The sequence below is a fragment of the Equus asinus genome, chromosome 1, assembly GCF_041296235.1.
Source record: "Equus asinus isolate D_3611 breed Donkey chromosome 1, EquAss-T2T_v2, whole genome shotgun sequence".
Taxonomy (NCBI): domain Eukaryota; kingdom Metazoa; phylum Chordata; class Mammalia; order Perissodactyla; family Equidae; genus Equus; species Equus asinus.
In genome coordinates, this window is record NC_091790.1 from 150,808,216 (window position 1) to 150,822,738 (window position 14,523).

Sequence of the window (14,523 nt, forward strand, 5' to 3'; positions counted from 1 at the left end):
AAAATAATGTTTAATAATAATATTTTGTGAAACATTACAACTTAATGCACTTATAGGTGGAATATAGCATCTCCAGCTTGGGTAAGATTATAATGATATTGCGATCTAGAGAGATTAGGGTCTTGGAATGGAACTGTGTCAATTCAAGGTCATCTTTCAAAGTTGAAAGAGATAGAGGGGCATTAAAGAATAAGCCAAGATACATTTCCATTGCCTACCTCCTATCCCCTCTCTTTAGTCCATCTCCTCATTTCTATTCTGTCACTTCCCTTTGGTTTAGACATCATCATTTCCCACCTCGACTTTTGCCAAGATGTGAAATTGCTTTTTCTGCCACCACTCTTATCACCTTCCAGTCCATCCTCCATGATATCTCCAGAGGGATCTTTTAAAAACTTAAACCTGATTCTGTGCCTCTTCTGCTTAAAATGGCCCCTTACCACCCCTCATCAGGTTGAAGTCCAAGATCATTGGCATGTGATTCAAGATTGTGTGTTAATTAGACCACGCCTACCACAGCAGTCTCATTCATCACACTCCAGACTTTTCTTCTGTACCAGTTGTGCCTAGCAGTGGACTTTGTGCCCTGGTAAACCACAGAGGCTCAAGTTTCTGCACATTTGTATGCACTATTTCCTCTTCCAGGGATACCTCACCACCACCACCTCCCTCTATTTCCGCTTGACTAACTTCTGATGGTCTTTCAAATACTCGGTCAAGTGTTATTTTTTCTGGCAAGTCTTCTCTCGCCTTCCTGTCATCATAAGTATATATTCTACTTATTTCCTCTCAGAATCACATGGGCCTTTTCCACACAGAATTGTCATTGTTTGTTAACTAAAAGTGCTGTCTCAACTAGACCATGAATTTCTTGGTGTCAGGGAAGTATCTTTTTGTCTCCAACATCTGGCACAGCCTTAGCTTTCAAAAAGTATTAGTTTGTAGGTTCATTCACAGTTAGAATTACTATCCTTTGGTCCAAATTAAAAGCTTTATGATTCTCAGACTCTGGTCATAATAGGTCATCACAGTAGGTGAAGCAGTCCTAGATAACTATGTCAGGAAGTTCTGTTGACATGAGGAGTAGAGGGGGAGACTGGGTCTCCTCCCCTAATGTGACATTCATTCCTTTGGGAAGCAATAAGATAACAAAAAGCTAATCACGAAATGTTAGTTAGAGCTGGAAGGGATTTGAGGCCATCCACCTGCTTTGAGAAGCAGAATTAAAGTGCTGGAGAGCCTTTCCAGCATGATAAGATGGTCAGTGGCAGAGCTCGGTCCAGAACCCAGTTATCTTACTTCCCAATCCAGTATTCATCCATTTACCTTTTCTACTCTAAATGAATTTTTTTTGGAAGTAAGCAAACTCTGCATGCCAACTTGCTGCCTAGTTGGTGAGGCTGCAGAGATAATTCTAACCTGGTGAGTCGTGTCAGCACCCAGGGAGATTCTCCTGCTTTCATTTGGGGCTACTGGACACTTCACAAGAAATAGCTTAGGGTCTGTTGACTCTACTCTTTCATATTTATCCCATTGGCATATTCTCACGAAATGATCTCCTATTTTCCTCTCATTCTCCTTCCCTGCCTCAAAAACAGAAAGATCCATATGACGTGTGGAAGGATTCCAACATCAGCCAATGCATATATTAAAGTTTTAAATCAATTATTGTTCTAGTGCACACCCTGGGGTTGAGAAATAAAGAACATCCAGGACTAACAAACCTGGTTGTTCTGGCAAAGTTGCCATTTGATTCATGCTGGCATTTCTGGGCTTTTCCTTTTCTTTAATATTCCAACTTCATTTTTTTTTTTTAAAGTTAATGGCTCAAGTAGCAATTTGACGTTACTATTTCATTCAGTTTCTCCATGAGACTTCCACCTCCCAGTCTCTTGAGGGTTTCCCAGGGGGCATGATGCCCAGAGTTTGCTTACTTAGTTGCAGAAACAGCTGTCAGTCTGATAGTGAATTCATTAGACCATGGATTATTCCTCACTTTATTACCTTCTGAGCAAGGGAGAGAGACTCAGGCTTGGGAATATTAGCACTTCACAACTTGGCCTTCTTAGATTGAGAAAAAGACTTAATCATGACAATTAAGAAACCAAATTACAACTATGTATAACACGGCGAATTTTAACTTAACGATACTCTGAGTTGGACCTATACAAATATTCTGATTAACACTGCTCTAAGTAAAATTCCTATAAAGTATGATACATGTTTTTTTCTAGGCAAATACTGGAAGTCGGTAAGGATGGTAGCTGTGCCAAGGGGCTGTGCTCTGGCTGGGGCTCAGTTGCAGGAGGAAACAGAGACTGTTTCTGCCCTGGCCTCCCTGACAGTGGATGTGGAACAGCCCTTTGCTCGAGAAGACAACAGGTATGGATCCAACATGGGGGAATCATTAAGGTCAGTAACATCCAGGCTCATTGTTAGCGTTCTTGCACCTCTCTCCAGGCTCTCCTTCACCTGTCTCCTCCACTTCTACTACCTGTCTTCTCCAAATCCACATATGCCACAGCGCATTCTGTCAGCTATCAAGGATTCATCTGTTTCATTCTTCATGGGAAACACAGAGCTGGACCATGTGGTTGCAGTTTACAGAAAAATAAAGGGGATGAGATAGATGGTGAGAAAAATCACTCCTTGTTGGATAATTAAAGATTATCCATCCTTATTTATCCATCCATCTGCATCCCATCCAGAATATTATGGAAAGAGATACTTGTGGGCTTGCCTTCATTCCCTCATTATTTCTATTTTTTCTACATGTTATTTTTCTTTCTCTCACCATTTTGAAATTTCTGATATAACAAGGGGAAAAAGGAAAGCAGAAGCTGGAGGTATTGCTGGTCAGTTGGATAGCCTAAATACATACAAGCTCCTTATATGACTGTCTTTGAGGTCCAATGAATGGATAAAAATGGATTTGCCTCCAAAGGAGTCTATGTAAAGGAATGTGTGCACTTGAGTCTGACTTTATTTTACTTTATGATAAGAAGGAGTTGACTTCAATTCGTCTTCATATGAATATAGCTTTCAGGAGCAAAATAAATAAGGTTAACCTAAGATTGGGTTTGCTTGTTCTCCTTTTAAGAAATGTTTGTCAGTTGGTGCATTTTGGTGTTCATTATCTTATCCTACAGACTGTACTACATTCAAAATGTCTTTTAAGTCTACTGTGACCAAAGCCACCACAAATGTACGTACATTAACATTGGTGCTTTCTATGGCTGACTTAAAAGTTACATTTCCTCAATTTAAAAACGAATCAGGTGAGGCTTTGCTAAAGCTCTGCCAGCTTGCACTTTTAAATTGCTTCTGAGAATGAAATCGGACTCCCTCCGTCAACAACATCACCATTAATTACACAGATCCTGCTACTAGTATATAAGTTGGCAATTTTCCCAAGATTGCACAAATTTGAACAGTTTTAGCTTTCTTGCTTTTACTGGATATTCAGAGTTTAATGGATTTAACATCTTGTTTTGGTCAAAAGAAGGAGATACATTGAATAAGAGATTTCATTTTTATGCAATTATTTTTTTTCTTGCCATAACCACTTAAAGAGCAGATTACTAGTAGGAACAAAAAGTTATACAATATTGTATTAGAAAGCATCTTCATATGAGCATCTGGAGCATAAGGGAAAACTTATTTTACATCTTTGATAATATGAACTAACCTCCTGCTGTTCCCAGCTAAGGAATGAACCAAGTTCATAATCCAAAGGTGTTGCAATTATTCCCAAGGCCAAATACAGTTAGTTGTCTGTCATCTGAGGGCTGTAAAACTGAGGAAACTAACATCTGTTAGTGCTGGATATAAAAGGAGCATAGCTATTCTTTAGAATTCATTTAATATAGAGAAACGAACTTAAATTCCGACCTGAAATGAATTGTAAGTAATTTTACACAGTAAATTGCAGAGCTTAAAATAATTAAGAATAATAAGTCATGTTATGAGCCCCAAGTAGTATAAAAATCTCAGCACTTTGGCAGGAATTGGAGCTCTGTAAGCATGTTTATTTATCCTCAGGTAAATAGTGTGCTTGACTGTTGATAATCTACAGGGACTAAACCCTGGCTTCAGTTCACAGTGATTTTTAAACTTTATGTGATAGCAGAAAGAGAATGGGAATGGGCATGTTCTGATGAACACGGAGACAGAGTTGAAGCTTGTGGCCTGGATTCATGTTTGCTTATCAGTTTTAGAGAGATTGTATCTATTTTGATTGATTTTTCTTGCGGGAAGAAAAATGGTTTAGCTTGAAACATTTCCTGTGGCTCTGAACTCACTTTTTCAGCGGAAGAAAAGAAAAATTCCTCTAGAACTGGCTTTTGCATATTTATTGAACCATGCATGAATTTCATCAGAGAGAGTCAGGGAGAACCCTTGAAAGCCAAAGCATTTACTCTTTTCAGGGGAATACTATTAGAATGGTCCCCCTACTCAATACAGGAAAGATGACTTTCAGAATGAGATAAAGAGGTGGAAGTGTTCTTGGGCCTTTGTTAGCAATACAATATTATAAGTACACAGGAAATTGAAAAATCAGAAAACTCAGAGCACTAAATGGATGGAAAAGGGTGAAGGCAAGATTCTTTTTATAGGAAATTCTTGCCAGTTATTTTGGAGGATATATTGGTGTTTGGAGTGAGATGACTCATTTTGTACTAAGATTTTGGGTAAAGCAACTCTTTTCCTGGCCAACTCATATCTGACTCATTTACCACTAGTGAATAAGGGATAAAATGCTCCTGGCTAAGAACCATTGTAAGTATTTTTTGTTCATTTTTCTTGGATGGGGGGGAGATGACAACACAGTGCAAGCAGTCATTTCATTTTTATAACTCATTGATGGACCATGAAGAATAAATTATTAGAAAAAGGTTGACATGTGAGGATTCATTTTGGGGATTATTGACCGAAACACAGTTTTCAGAACATAATTTTCAGGTGACAAAGGACTTGATCAGGAAGGAAATGATGGATGGGTCAGCAAAACAAACAAAACCAAAATGAAAAGACAAGAAAAACCTAAATGGGGCCAAGTTATATGTTCAAAGAATATTAAATAGATAGGCCTGGTCATATATAGCATATTGTTTAAAAGAGAGAACTGTGATCTTAGGCTTTTTCTTGTTTGCTAGAAGACTGCATCTTTAAAAGATTATACTTTGCATTGGTTGGATATCTGTTTCCAACGCTTCTACTTTGAAAAGGTCAGCGCAGCATTCAGGTTTATTCTTGGATACCAGTTCAGGCTCTGCTGAAAATCAAGAAAAAGTTCTCTCTGGCAATCAAGACTTCAGGATGATCAACTATTAGGTTACTGGGAACACATTTATGCTGTAGAATTCCTGACTTTCTCTCTCTCTGTCTTTTTTTAAAATCAAAACAAACACTGAAAGTTAAGTTTTCAAATGTCAGTTTGACCTATTGATTATAGTGTGAATCATGTTAGATCTGATCTGGTTGTTTATTTAATCATTTCATCTTCAACTTTTGGCATCTTTTCTCATGAATGAGATGGTTTCAAGTCAATACAGAAGCATGAGAAATAGATGGTTCCGAGTCTGGCTATCTTGTGTTTTGAGTAACTGTCTTATTCAAGGTATCAAAAAAAGTATAACAATAAGCTGGAAAGTCCTGATTATCATCTGCCTTAGCTTTGACTGATCTATCAGTAGTGCCAAGGACACTGATAACACCATTTTCTTGTATCTGAAGATTTATATAGAAATGTAGACCACTATTAAATACACATTCGTATTTAATATACTTAGAAACACAACTTTGTTTTCCATCTTTTAGGATTGGGTCTCCAAGGCTTCTAGAAGCCAAATATTGCACAAATTATGCAGGCTTCTGATTTTTCTCTATGATACCATTATTTTGAGCACTCATTTATCTACCCATGCAAACTTTCCAATATAAATTTTATTCTTAATTTTCATGCAGTGTCAACAAAGCCCTAGTTGAAGAGTGGGCTGAGATTTGGAAACTCCTGGTAAAAGGAAGGACAGTCTGTCCTCTCATCTCCTTTTCCTCCTTTTTCCTTGGACCATCTTTTTATCTCTGTTTTCAGTGCCTAACATGTAGTCTTGGGGCGTGTGTGAAGTCTGGCTTAGTATGGTAGAGATTTAATCCAGTGGCCGATTATGTATTTCAGGGTTCTGTTCTGAATTCTCTATAAAGAAGTGTTTAATTTGAAAAAAGAAACATAATTTAATGGAACTATATGTAAAATGAAATATGGTAACACTAGCGTCCCACCATCTTATCTTTGTCTCCACTCCTTCAATCCCATCTTCTTACCACTACAGAATAAGAGAAGACTGTGACTCTAGAATCAGCTTGCCTAGTTTCAAATCCCATCTCCAACTTAATAATTGTGGGATCAGGGGCAAGTTACATATCTCTCTGGGCTTTATTTTCCTTGTCTTTAAAATGAAGGGAAAATTTTATAGGGTTTTGAGGATGAAACGAGACAATACATTTTAAAAACTTAACACCTAACACATAGTAAGTACTCAGTAAAGGTTCGGTTTTATTATTTTTTTCTCTCATTTTTCTTCTTCCTCAATTTATTCTATTTTTTCCCTCTCATAATAGTTCATCATCCAGTGACCTATAATACTAGAATATAGAGGCTGTCCTGGGTATCTATATATTTAACTGTTCATAGGTTAAATCAATAGTATAGTCATTAAAAACAAGAGGTTGACAAACAATCACTAAGCAATAAATTGATTCAATTAGCTAATCTGTGGTTAGCTGGCTTAACTCAAGAACATTCACAATGCCCAATACATTGTAGGTAGTAAATAAATACTTATTGAATAAATGACTGAATCCAAAGACAGAAGGCAAACCATTGTTAAAATGGCAACATAACATTTTGTTATGATATCTGAGCTCTTCTTGTCTCTATTTACTATGTTTTCTGGGGGAATCAGTGTTTTTATATTTTTATAAGAGTTTTCAAAATGTGTGTTTTACATTTATTTTCTTTCATAGTACTAATTGAATAATGTCCGCTTTCAGATATGTTGGCTAACCAGAATCCATAGTACTCATATCATAAAAATGATATGACTGAGGAAACATAATAAAGGAGGGAGTGTGAAGCCAAGCATCTGATTGAACGCAGAGAGGAATTGTCTTTAACGGGGGAGAAAACTATGAGAGTGATGCTGACAGATTACAGTATTATCCTCCAACCTGCAGAATGAAGAGGGAGAATGTCCAGTTCATTTATTCTTCAAACACTTTCTGACTATTTTCTATATGCCAGACAAAGTGTTGGAAGCCAGGGTCACAAAGCTACCATACAGTCCTCAAAATGTTCACATACCTGGGGATTGTATTAGTTTTCTATTGCTATCCTAAAAACTTACTAGAAACTTAATGGCTCAAAATGACAAAATTTAGAAGGCCGACGCAACTCTTTGTCGGCTAAACTCAGGAGGTTGGCAGGGCCTGGTTCCTTTCTAGAGGCTTTAGGGGAGAATCTGTTTCCTTGCCTTTTCCAGCTGCTGGAGGCTGCGTGCATTTCTTGGCTCATGGCCCCTTTCCTCTGTCTTCAAAGCCAGCAACTTTACATCTCTCTGACCTTTCTTCAGTCATCACATCTCTCTCTCTGATGGAAGAAAAAAAGCTGGGAAAGCCTGCTTAAAAGCTGGGAAAGGTTCTCTGCTTCTAAAGACTCATATGATTAGGTTGGACCCACCAGGAAAATTTAGGATAATTTCTCCATCTCAAGATCCTTAACCTCAATCACCTCTGCATAGTCAGTTCTGCCATGCAAGGTAACATAGTCACAGCTTCCAGGGATCAGGATGTAGACATCTTTGGGAGCTGTCACTCTTCCTACCACAGGATCAGACAGCAACAACCAACTGTAATAACTGACAAGTCATTTCATAGATTGAGCTGCAGAGAAAAAGGAAACTTAACTTAGGCCAAGGACTGGGGAACAAATCACAGAGCAGGGACAACTGAGCCAGGGTGGAGGAATACGCAGGATCTCACCTAGTACATAAGAAGGGCATCCAAGATAAAGACAATAGCTTGAGAGATCCATCTATTTTTTTTTAACTTCTACTGCCAACACTCACTCCGAAGTACTTTCATCTCTCATCCAAACTCTTACAGTCATTTCCTTACTGGTTCCCATATCCACTTTTACCTTCTTTCTAATCCATTTTCTACACAGCAATCAGGGAGCTCTTCAAAACAAAACAAAATTCAACACAACTGGACAGCGAGTCCTGTCATGCCTCTGCTGGAAACCCTTCAATGCCTTTCCCTCTCCATTAACATAAAGACCATCATTTTTAACAGGACCCATAAGTTCTGCATGATCAGACCCTCACCTGCATTTCGTACCTTATCTCTGATATCTTTCCTTTCTGTTTTGTGATCTGCGTTCCAAAAATGATCTTCTTTCATTTAATTTTTAACTGAGGTATGTCTTATGTATAATAATATGCACATATCAAAATGTTTTTACCTATTCCTTACTTATATAAACACTACTCAGAACAGGATTGAGGACATTTTCATCCCAGAAAGTTTACTTATGCTTCTCCTTAATCAATGCCAATCCCTCCAGAGGTAACCATTTGTTTTTTAGTTTTAACTATGGATTAATTTTGCCAGTTCTTGAATTTCATTTAAAGGGAATCCCATAGTACCTACTGCTTTTTACCTGGCTTCTTTTACTCCACTAAGCATGATGCTTTGAAGACCATCCAATTGGTAGTTTGCTCATTTTTATTATTGTGCATTATTCCAGTGTATAAACACACCCTAATTTGTTTATCCATGCACCTGTGGATGAGCCAGGCCTGGTGGTATAGTGGTCCACCAAGGCCCTGGTTTGTTTCCCGGTCAGGGAACCACACCACCTGTCTGTTTGTTGTCACACTGTGGCGGCTACATGTGGCTGTGATGCTGAGAGCTATGCCAACGGTATTTCAAATACCAGCAGGGTCACCCATGGTAGACAGGTTTCAGCAGAGCTTCCAGACTAAGACAGACTAGGAAGAAGGACCTGGCCACTCACCTCAGAAGAACTTGGCCATGAAAACCCAATGAATAGCAGTGGAGCGTTGTCTGATATAATGCCAGAAAATGAGAGATGGTGCAAAAAAGGAGGGTTCCATTCTGCTGTACACAGGGTCACTAGCAGCTGGAATCAACTCGATGGCACTAACACAAGCACCTGTAGATGGCCATTTGGCTTATCTCCCATTTAGGGCTATTGACTTATTTTTTTCTGATTTTTTAATTGATATATAATTGACATGTAACATTGTATTATGTTCAGGTGTACTTGATATATGTATATATTGTGAAATGGTCACCACAATAAGTCTAGTTAACATGCATCACGGTATATAGTTACATGAGAACTTTTGAGATTTACTCTCCTAGCAACTTTCAAATATACAATACAGTATTATTAACTATAGTCACTATGCTGTACATTACATCCCCAGGACTTACTTATTTTATAATTAGCAGTTTGTACCTTTTGATCCCCTTCACTCATTTCACCCATCCTCCAGTCCGCAACCTCTGATGACCACCAATTTGTTCTTTGTATCTATAAGTTCAGGGGTCTTTTTAGATTCCACACATAAATGAGATCATATGGTATTTGTCTTTCTCTGTCTGGCTTATTTCACTTAACGTAATGCCCTCAAGGTCCACCCATGTTGATGCAAATGGCAGGATTTCCTTATTTTTGAATAATATTCCATTGTACCACATTTTCTTTATCCATTCATTCATTGATGGCCTCTTAGATTGCTTCTATGTCATGGCTATTGTGAATAATGCCGTAGTGAACACAGGGGTGCATATATCTTTTTGAGTTAATGTTTTCTTTTCCTTTGGATAAATACCCAGGAGTGGAATTGCTAAATCATGTTAGTTCTATTTTTAATTTTTTGAGCAAACTGCATACTATTTTCTATAGTGATTGCACCAGTTTACATTCCCACCGACAGTGTATCAGTGTTTCCTTTTCTCCTCAACCTTGCCAGCACTTGTTATTTCTTATCTTTTTGATGTTAGCCATTCTAACAGGTGTGAGGTGATATCTCACTGTGATTTTGATTTGCATTTCCCTGGTGATTAGGCACCTTACATAAGGTTGGCCTGTTGGCCAACTGTATGTCTTCTTCAGAAAAATGTCTATTCAGATCCTCTGCCATTTGGGGCTATTATGAATAAAGCTGCTCTGAAATTTTTTTTATTATTGTGATAAAAAGTGTATAACATAATATTTACCACCTGAACCATTGCTAAGTGTACAGGACAGTAGTGTTAACTATATGCCCATTGTAGTGCAACATATCTCTAGAACTTTTTCATCTTGTAAAACTAAAACTCTATATCTACTAAATGGCAACTTCTCTTTTCCCCCTCCCTCCAGCTTCTAGCAACCACCATTCTACTTTCTGTTTCTAAGAACTTGACTACTTTAGATACCTCATATAAGTTGAATGATGCAGTATTTACCTTTGTGACTAGCTTAGTTCATTTAGCATAATGTCATCAAAGTTGATCCATGTTCCAGCAAATGACAAGATTTCCATCTTTTTTCTGGCTGAATAATATTCCATTGTATGTATATACCACATTTTCTTTATCCATTCATCTGTCAATGGACATTTAGTTTGCCTCGACCTCTTGGCTATTGTGAATAATGCTTCAATGAATTTGAGTGTGCAATTATCTCTTCAAGATCCTGTTTTCCATTCTGTTCAATATATACTCAAAAGTGGAATTGCTGGTGGGGCCAGCCCCGTGGCCAAATGGTTAAAGTTCCATGTGCTCTGCTTTGGCAGCCTGGATTTGTGAGTTTGGATCCCAGGTATGGACCTACTCCGCTCCTGAGCCATGCTGTGGAGGCATCCCATATATAAAGTAGAGGAAGATTGGCACAGAAGTTAGCTCAGGGATAATCATCCTCAAGCAAAAAAAAGAAAAGAAGAGGAGGATTGGCAATGGATGTTAGCTCAAGGCAAATCTTCCTCATGAAAAAAAAGTGGAATTGCTGGATCATATGGTAATTCTCTTTTTAATTTTTTGAGAAACCTAAGTCTCTATGAAATTTTTGTACCAGTTTTTATTTTGTGACCATAAGCACTCAATTTATTTCAATATATATGTAGGGGTGGAATAGCCAAGTTGTAGGGAAGCCATATGTTTTACTTGGTAATAAACTTCCAAACTGCTTTCCAAAATGGCTGTGCCATTTTTCATTCCCACCAACAATGAATGACAGTTAGAACTGCTTCATATCCTCACCTACACTTTGTATAATTAGTCTTCATAATTTTAGCCTTTCTAGTGGGCATGTAATAGCATCTCTTTGTGGTTTCAGATTTTCTCCTAAGAGCCATATTCAAGTTCACATAAGGCCTTCTTGGCACATACCTTCCCCTCTGTTTGGAATACTTATCTAGTCTTCCTTCTCCTCCCACTGACCCTAGACTGCCCTCCTCATTCTCTTCCACTTATCTTTAGATATCAGATCAACTATCACTTCCTCTTCTTGGAGAACGTTCACTGGCCATCAATCCCAAAATTATATCAGGTCCCCCTGTTGTACTTTCTTATGTTTCCCTTATACTTCTAGAACCTAGAGGGGAGCCAAGATGCATAATAGATACTCAGTAATTATTTTTTGAATCAATGAAAAGTTCAGTAAAATGTTGAGTGCCAGCATTGGTGGAGAGGTGGGGCATTGGAGCCCACACAGCTGTGGGAAGATAAAGTATGGCAGCCAGGCTAAAAAGCAATTTACTACCATTTAGTATACACAAACCCATGATCTAATAATCCTGCTCCTGGGAATGTATACTGAAGACATTCTCATCTGAGGTTATTAGAGTACGGTCATGTGTCACTTAATGACAGGGAAATGTTCTGAGAAATGCATAGTTAGGTGATTTTGTCTTGGGTGAACATCATAGAGTGCACTTACACAAACCTAGATGGTATAGCTTACCACACACCTAGGCTATATGGTACTAATCTTATGGGACCACTGTTGTATATGTGGTCCATTGTTGACTGAAATGTCGTTATGCAATGCATGACTGTACATGTACTAGGAATTTCACTACAGCTTTATGCATGGTGGGTAGAGAGGAGTAATCAAACCTAGGGTCCACTATTGGGATAATAAATAATTAAAATGTGGTGACTGTACACCATGGAGATGCCACATAGCAGTTTGCAGCTACAGACTAGAAAAACATAACTGCATGGATAGATCTAATAAATACAATACCGAGTGAGAAAATTAAGCAACAGAAATGATATATGAGTATATAAAAATAAAAAATATAAAATAAAAATATATGCTCACAAAACAATAATATATAACTTTGAACAACCTATGAGCAAACTAATGTACGTTAACAGGCATTAGATTACTTACCTTGCAGGAGGAAGAGAAAGTAAGATATAGGGATTAAATTAAATCAATAAAACAAGAGAAAATGTGTCTTACTAAATAACATTATTAACATAAATTAACAAATACTGTTTTAAAAATCATAGGAAATTAAATGCCCATTTAAGGGAAAATACAATAACTTAATTTTATGCTGTATCTTATATCACGTTAAATTCTTTCTACTTTTTATTTCTGTAAATTATCTTAACCTATGATTGCTGGACTGAACTGATCCTTCCCTTAATATATGAAATCATTGCCCTTCATTGACAGAGAACCATCAGTGCTCACTGTAAAGCTGGCTTGCTGTAGTAGAAGTTTATGTCTTTCAATTAGCTAAACTATTGTACTAGAATTTATCTTTGGAGGTTTTATTGTACACTTATTCCTGACCTTACTGTCTCTCTATCTCACCTAATTGCAAATGGAATTAAATTCAAATATGTAAAGATTCAGCTCTTCCTTCCCCCATCCCTTTCTACAACTGTGTTTTTGTCAATCAAGGTAAACTTGGTATGTGTCCATAGATGATTGAAGTGGTGAGCCCCCACATTTGCAGAGAATTGCTTCTCACTCTTTCACCAAAAACAACCATTAAAGGCTAATCCCTAACCAGTTCACTTTTTAAGTGTTTCATGAAGATGATTTCTTTAAAAAAAATCATCTTTAAAAAAAATATGTAGACATATTTAAAAGCTACCTCGGGGCCGGCCCTGTGGCCAAGTGGTTAAGTTCGCGCGCTCCGCTTCCATGGCCCAGGGTTTCGCAGATTCAGATCCTGGGTGCAGGCATGGCACTACTTGTCAGGTATCCCACATTCCACAACTACAAGGACCCACAACTAAAATAAACAACTATGTACTGGGGGGATTTGGGGAGAAAAAAGCAGAAAAAAAAAAAGATTGGCAACAGTTGTTAGCTCAGGTGCCAATCTTTAAAATAAATAAATAAATAAAAGTTACCTAAGAACAGGGATTAAGTAAAGATAACACTACCTCCACTGAGAGCTGCGGATATGAGAAGGGAGTTACTATGAATCATCATGATAGCAGATATAAATAATACAATCATTCTGTAATTGTTTAATACTTTACAGTGTATAAAGTGTATAAAGCATGTTCTCTCTCTCTCTCTCTCTCTTTTTTTTTTTTTTTGCTGAGGAAGATTCGCCCTGAGCTAACATCTGTTGCCAATCTCCCTCTATTTTGTATGTGGGCTGCCACCACAGTATAACCAGTGATGAGTGGTGTAGGTTCACACCCAGGAACTGAACCCAGGCCACCAAAGCAGAGCACATAGAGCTTAACCACTAAGCTACTGAGGCTGGCCCTAAAGCATGTTCCCTTAAATTCACTCATTCGATTCTCACAACCTTGAGGACAGGTCAGAGATTATCATTTCAATTTTAAAGAGAAAATTGAGAATTTAGAGAAATAGACTTGCTCAAAGTTAAATTTTAGAAAGTGACACAGCTGGGACTTCAACACAGGGCACCTACCTTGAAACCCAGGATATTTTTTAAATTGCTGTGCTACTAACACTACCTCTATGCTGCAAGACACAGAGAATTGGCTAGTTATGTGCATGTGTATTTGATTCAGTAGAAAGTAGGGAGGAGTAAATGGACTGAAAAAAAGTGGTGAATATGAAATGATGATTTTGAAGGGAGGAAAGGGAAGAGAAGTGTCTGGTGGAAAGCTTTATATTGTACCTGCAAGTTCCAATGTTTCAACAGAAGAGGCTCCATTTTTGCCAGTGAGTGGATTGCACTGCAGACACCCTGCTCACATCCTCAGAGTCCAGGCTGAACATGCGCCCGGAGAATGCATAGATCCACCACCAAAGGGAGGTATGTGTTCCTTACATCCATGACCCCCAGGACATTTTATCTACACACTACAGTCTCTGAAAGTCCAGCCACAATTGATTCCTAAATGTGGGAGAAAAGATCATCTTGCTGTGGATTTGGGTTAGAAACAAGAAAATTCAACTGGGAACAGTGACATCACCAAGATGGCAGAGCGGGGAACTGAGCC

At 38.0% G+C, this 14,523-nt stretch overlaps 1 protein-coding gene across 25 annotated transcripts in view; it reads left to right on the forward strand.

Moving 5' to 3' along the window:
- The window catches only part of HDAC9 (histone deacetylase 9), an 866,113-nt gene that overhangs the window by 836,478 nt on the left and 15,112 nt on the right, over window positions 1-14,523 (forward strand). For all 25 annotated transcript variants that reach the window (XM_070509723.1, XM_070509733.1, XM_070509795.1 and 22 more), the window contains one exon: window positions 2,235-2,382. In XM_070509723.1, the coding sequence (XP_070365824.1) occupies window positions 2,235-2,382 (148 nt within the window). The remainder of the gene's footprint in view (window positions 1-2,234; window positions 2,383-14,523) is intronic.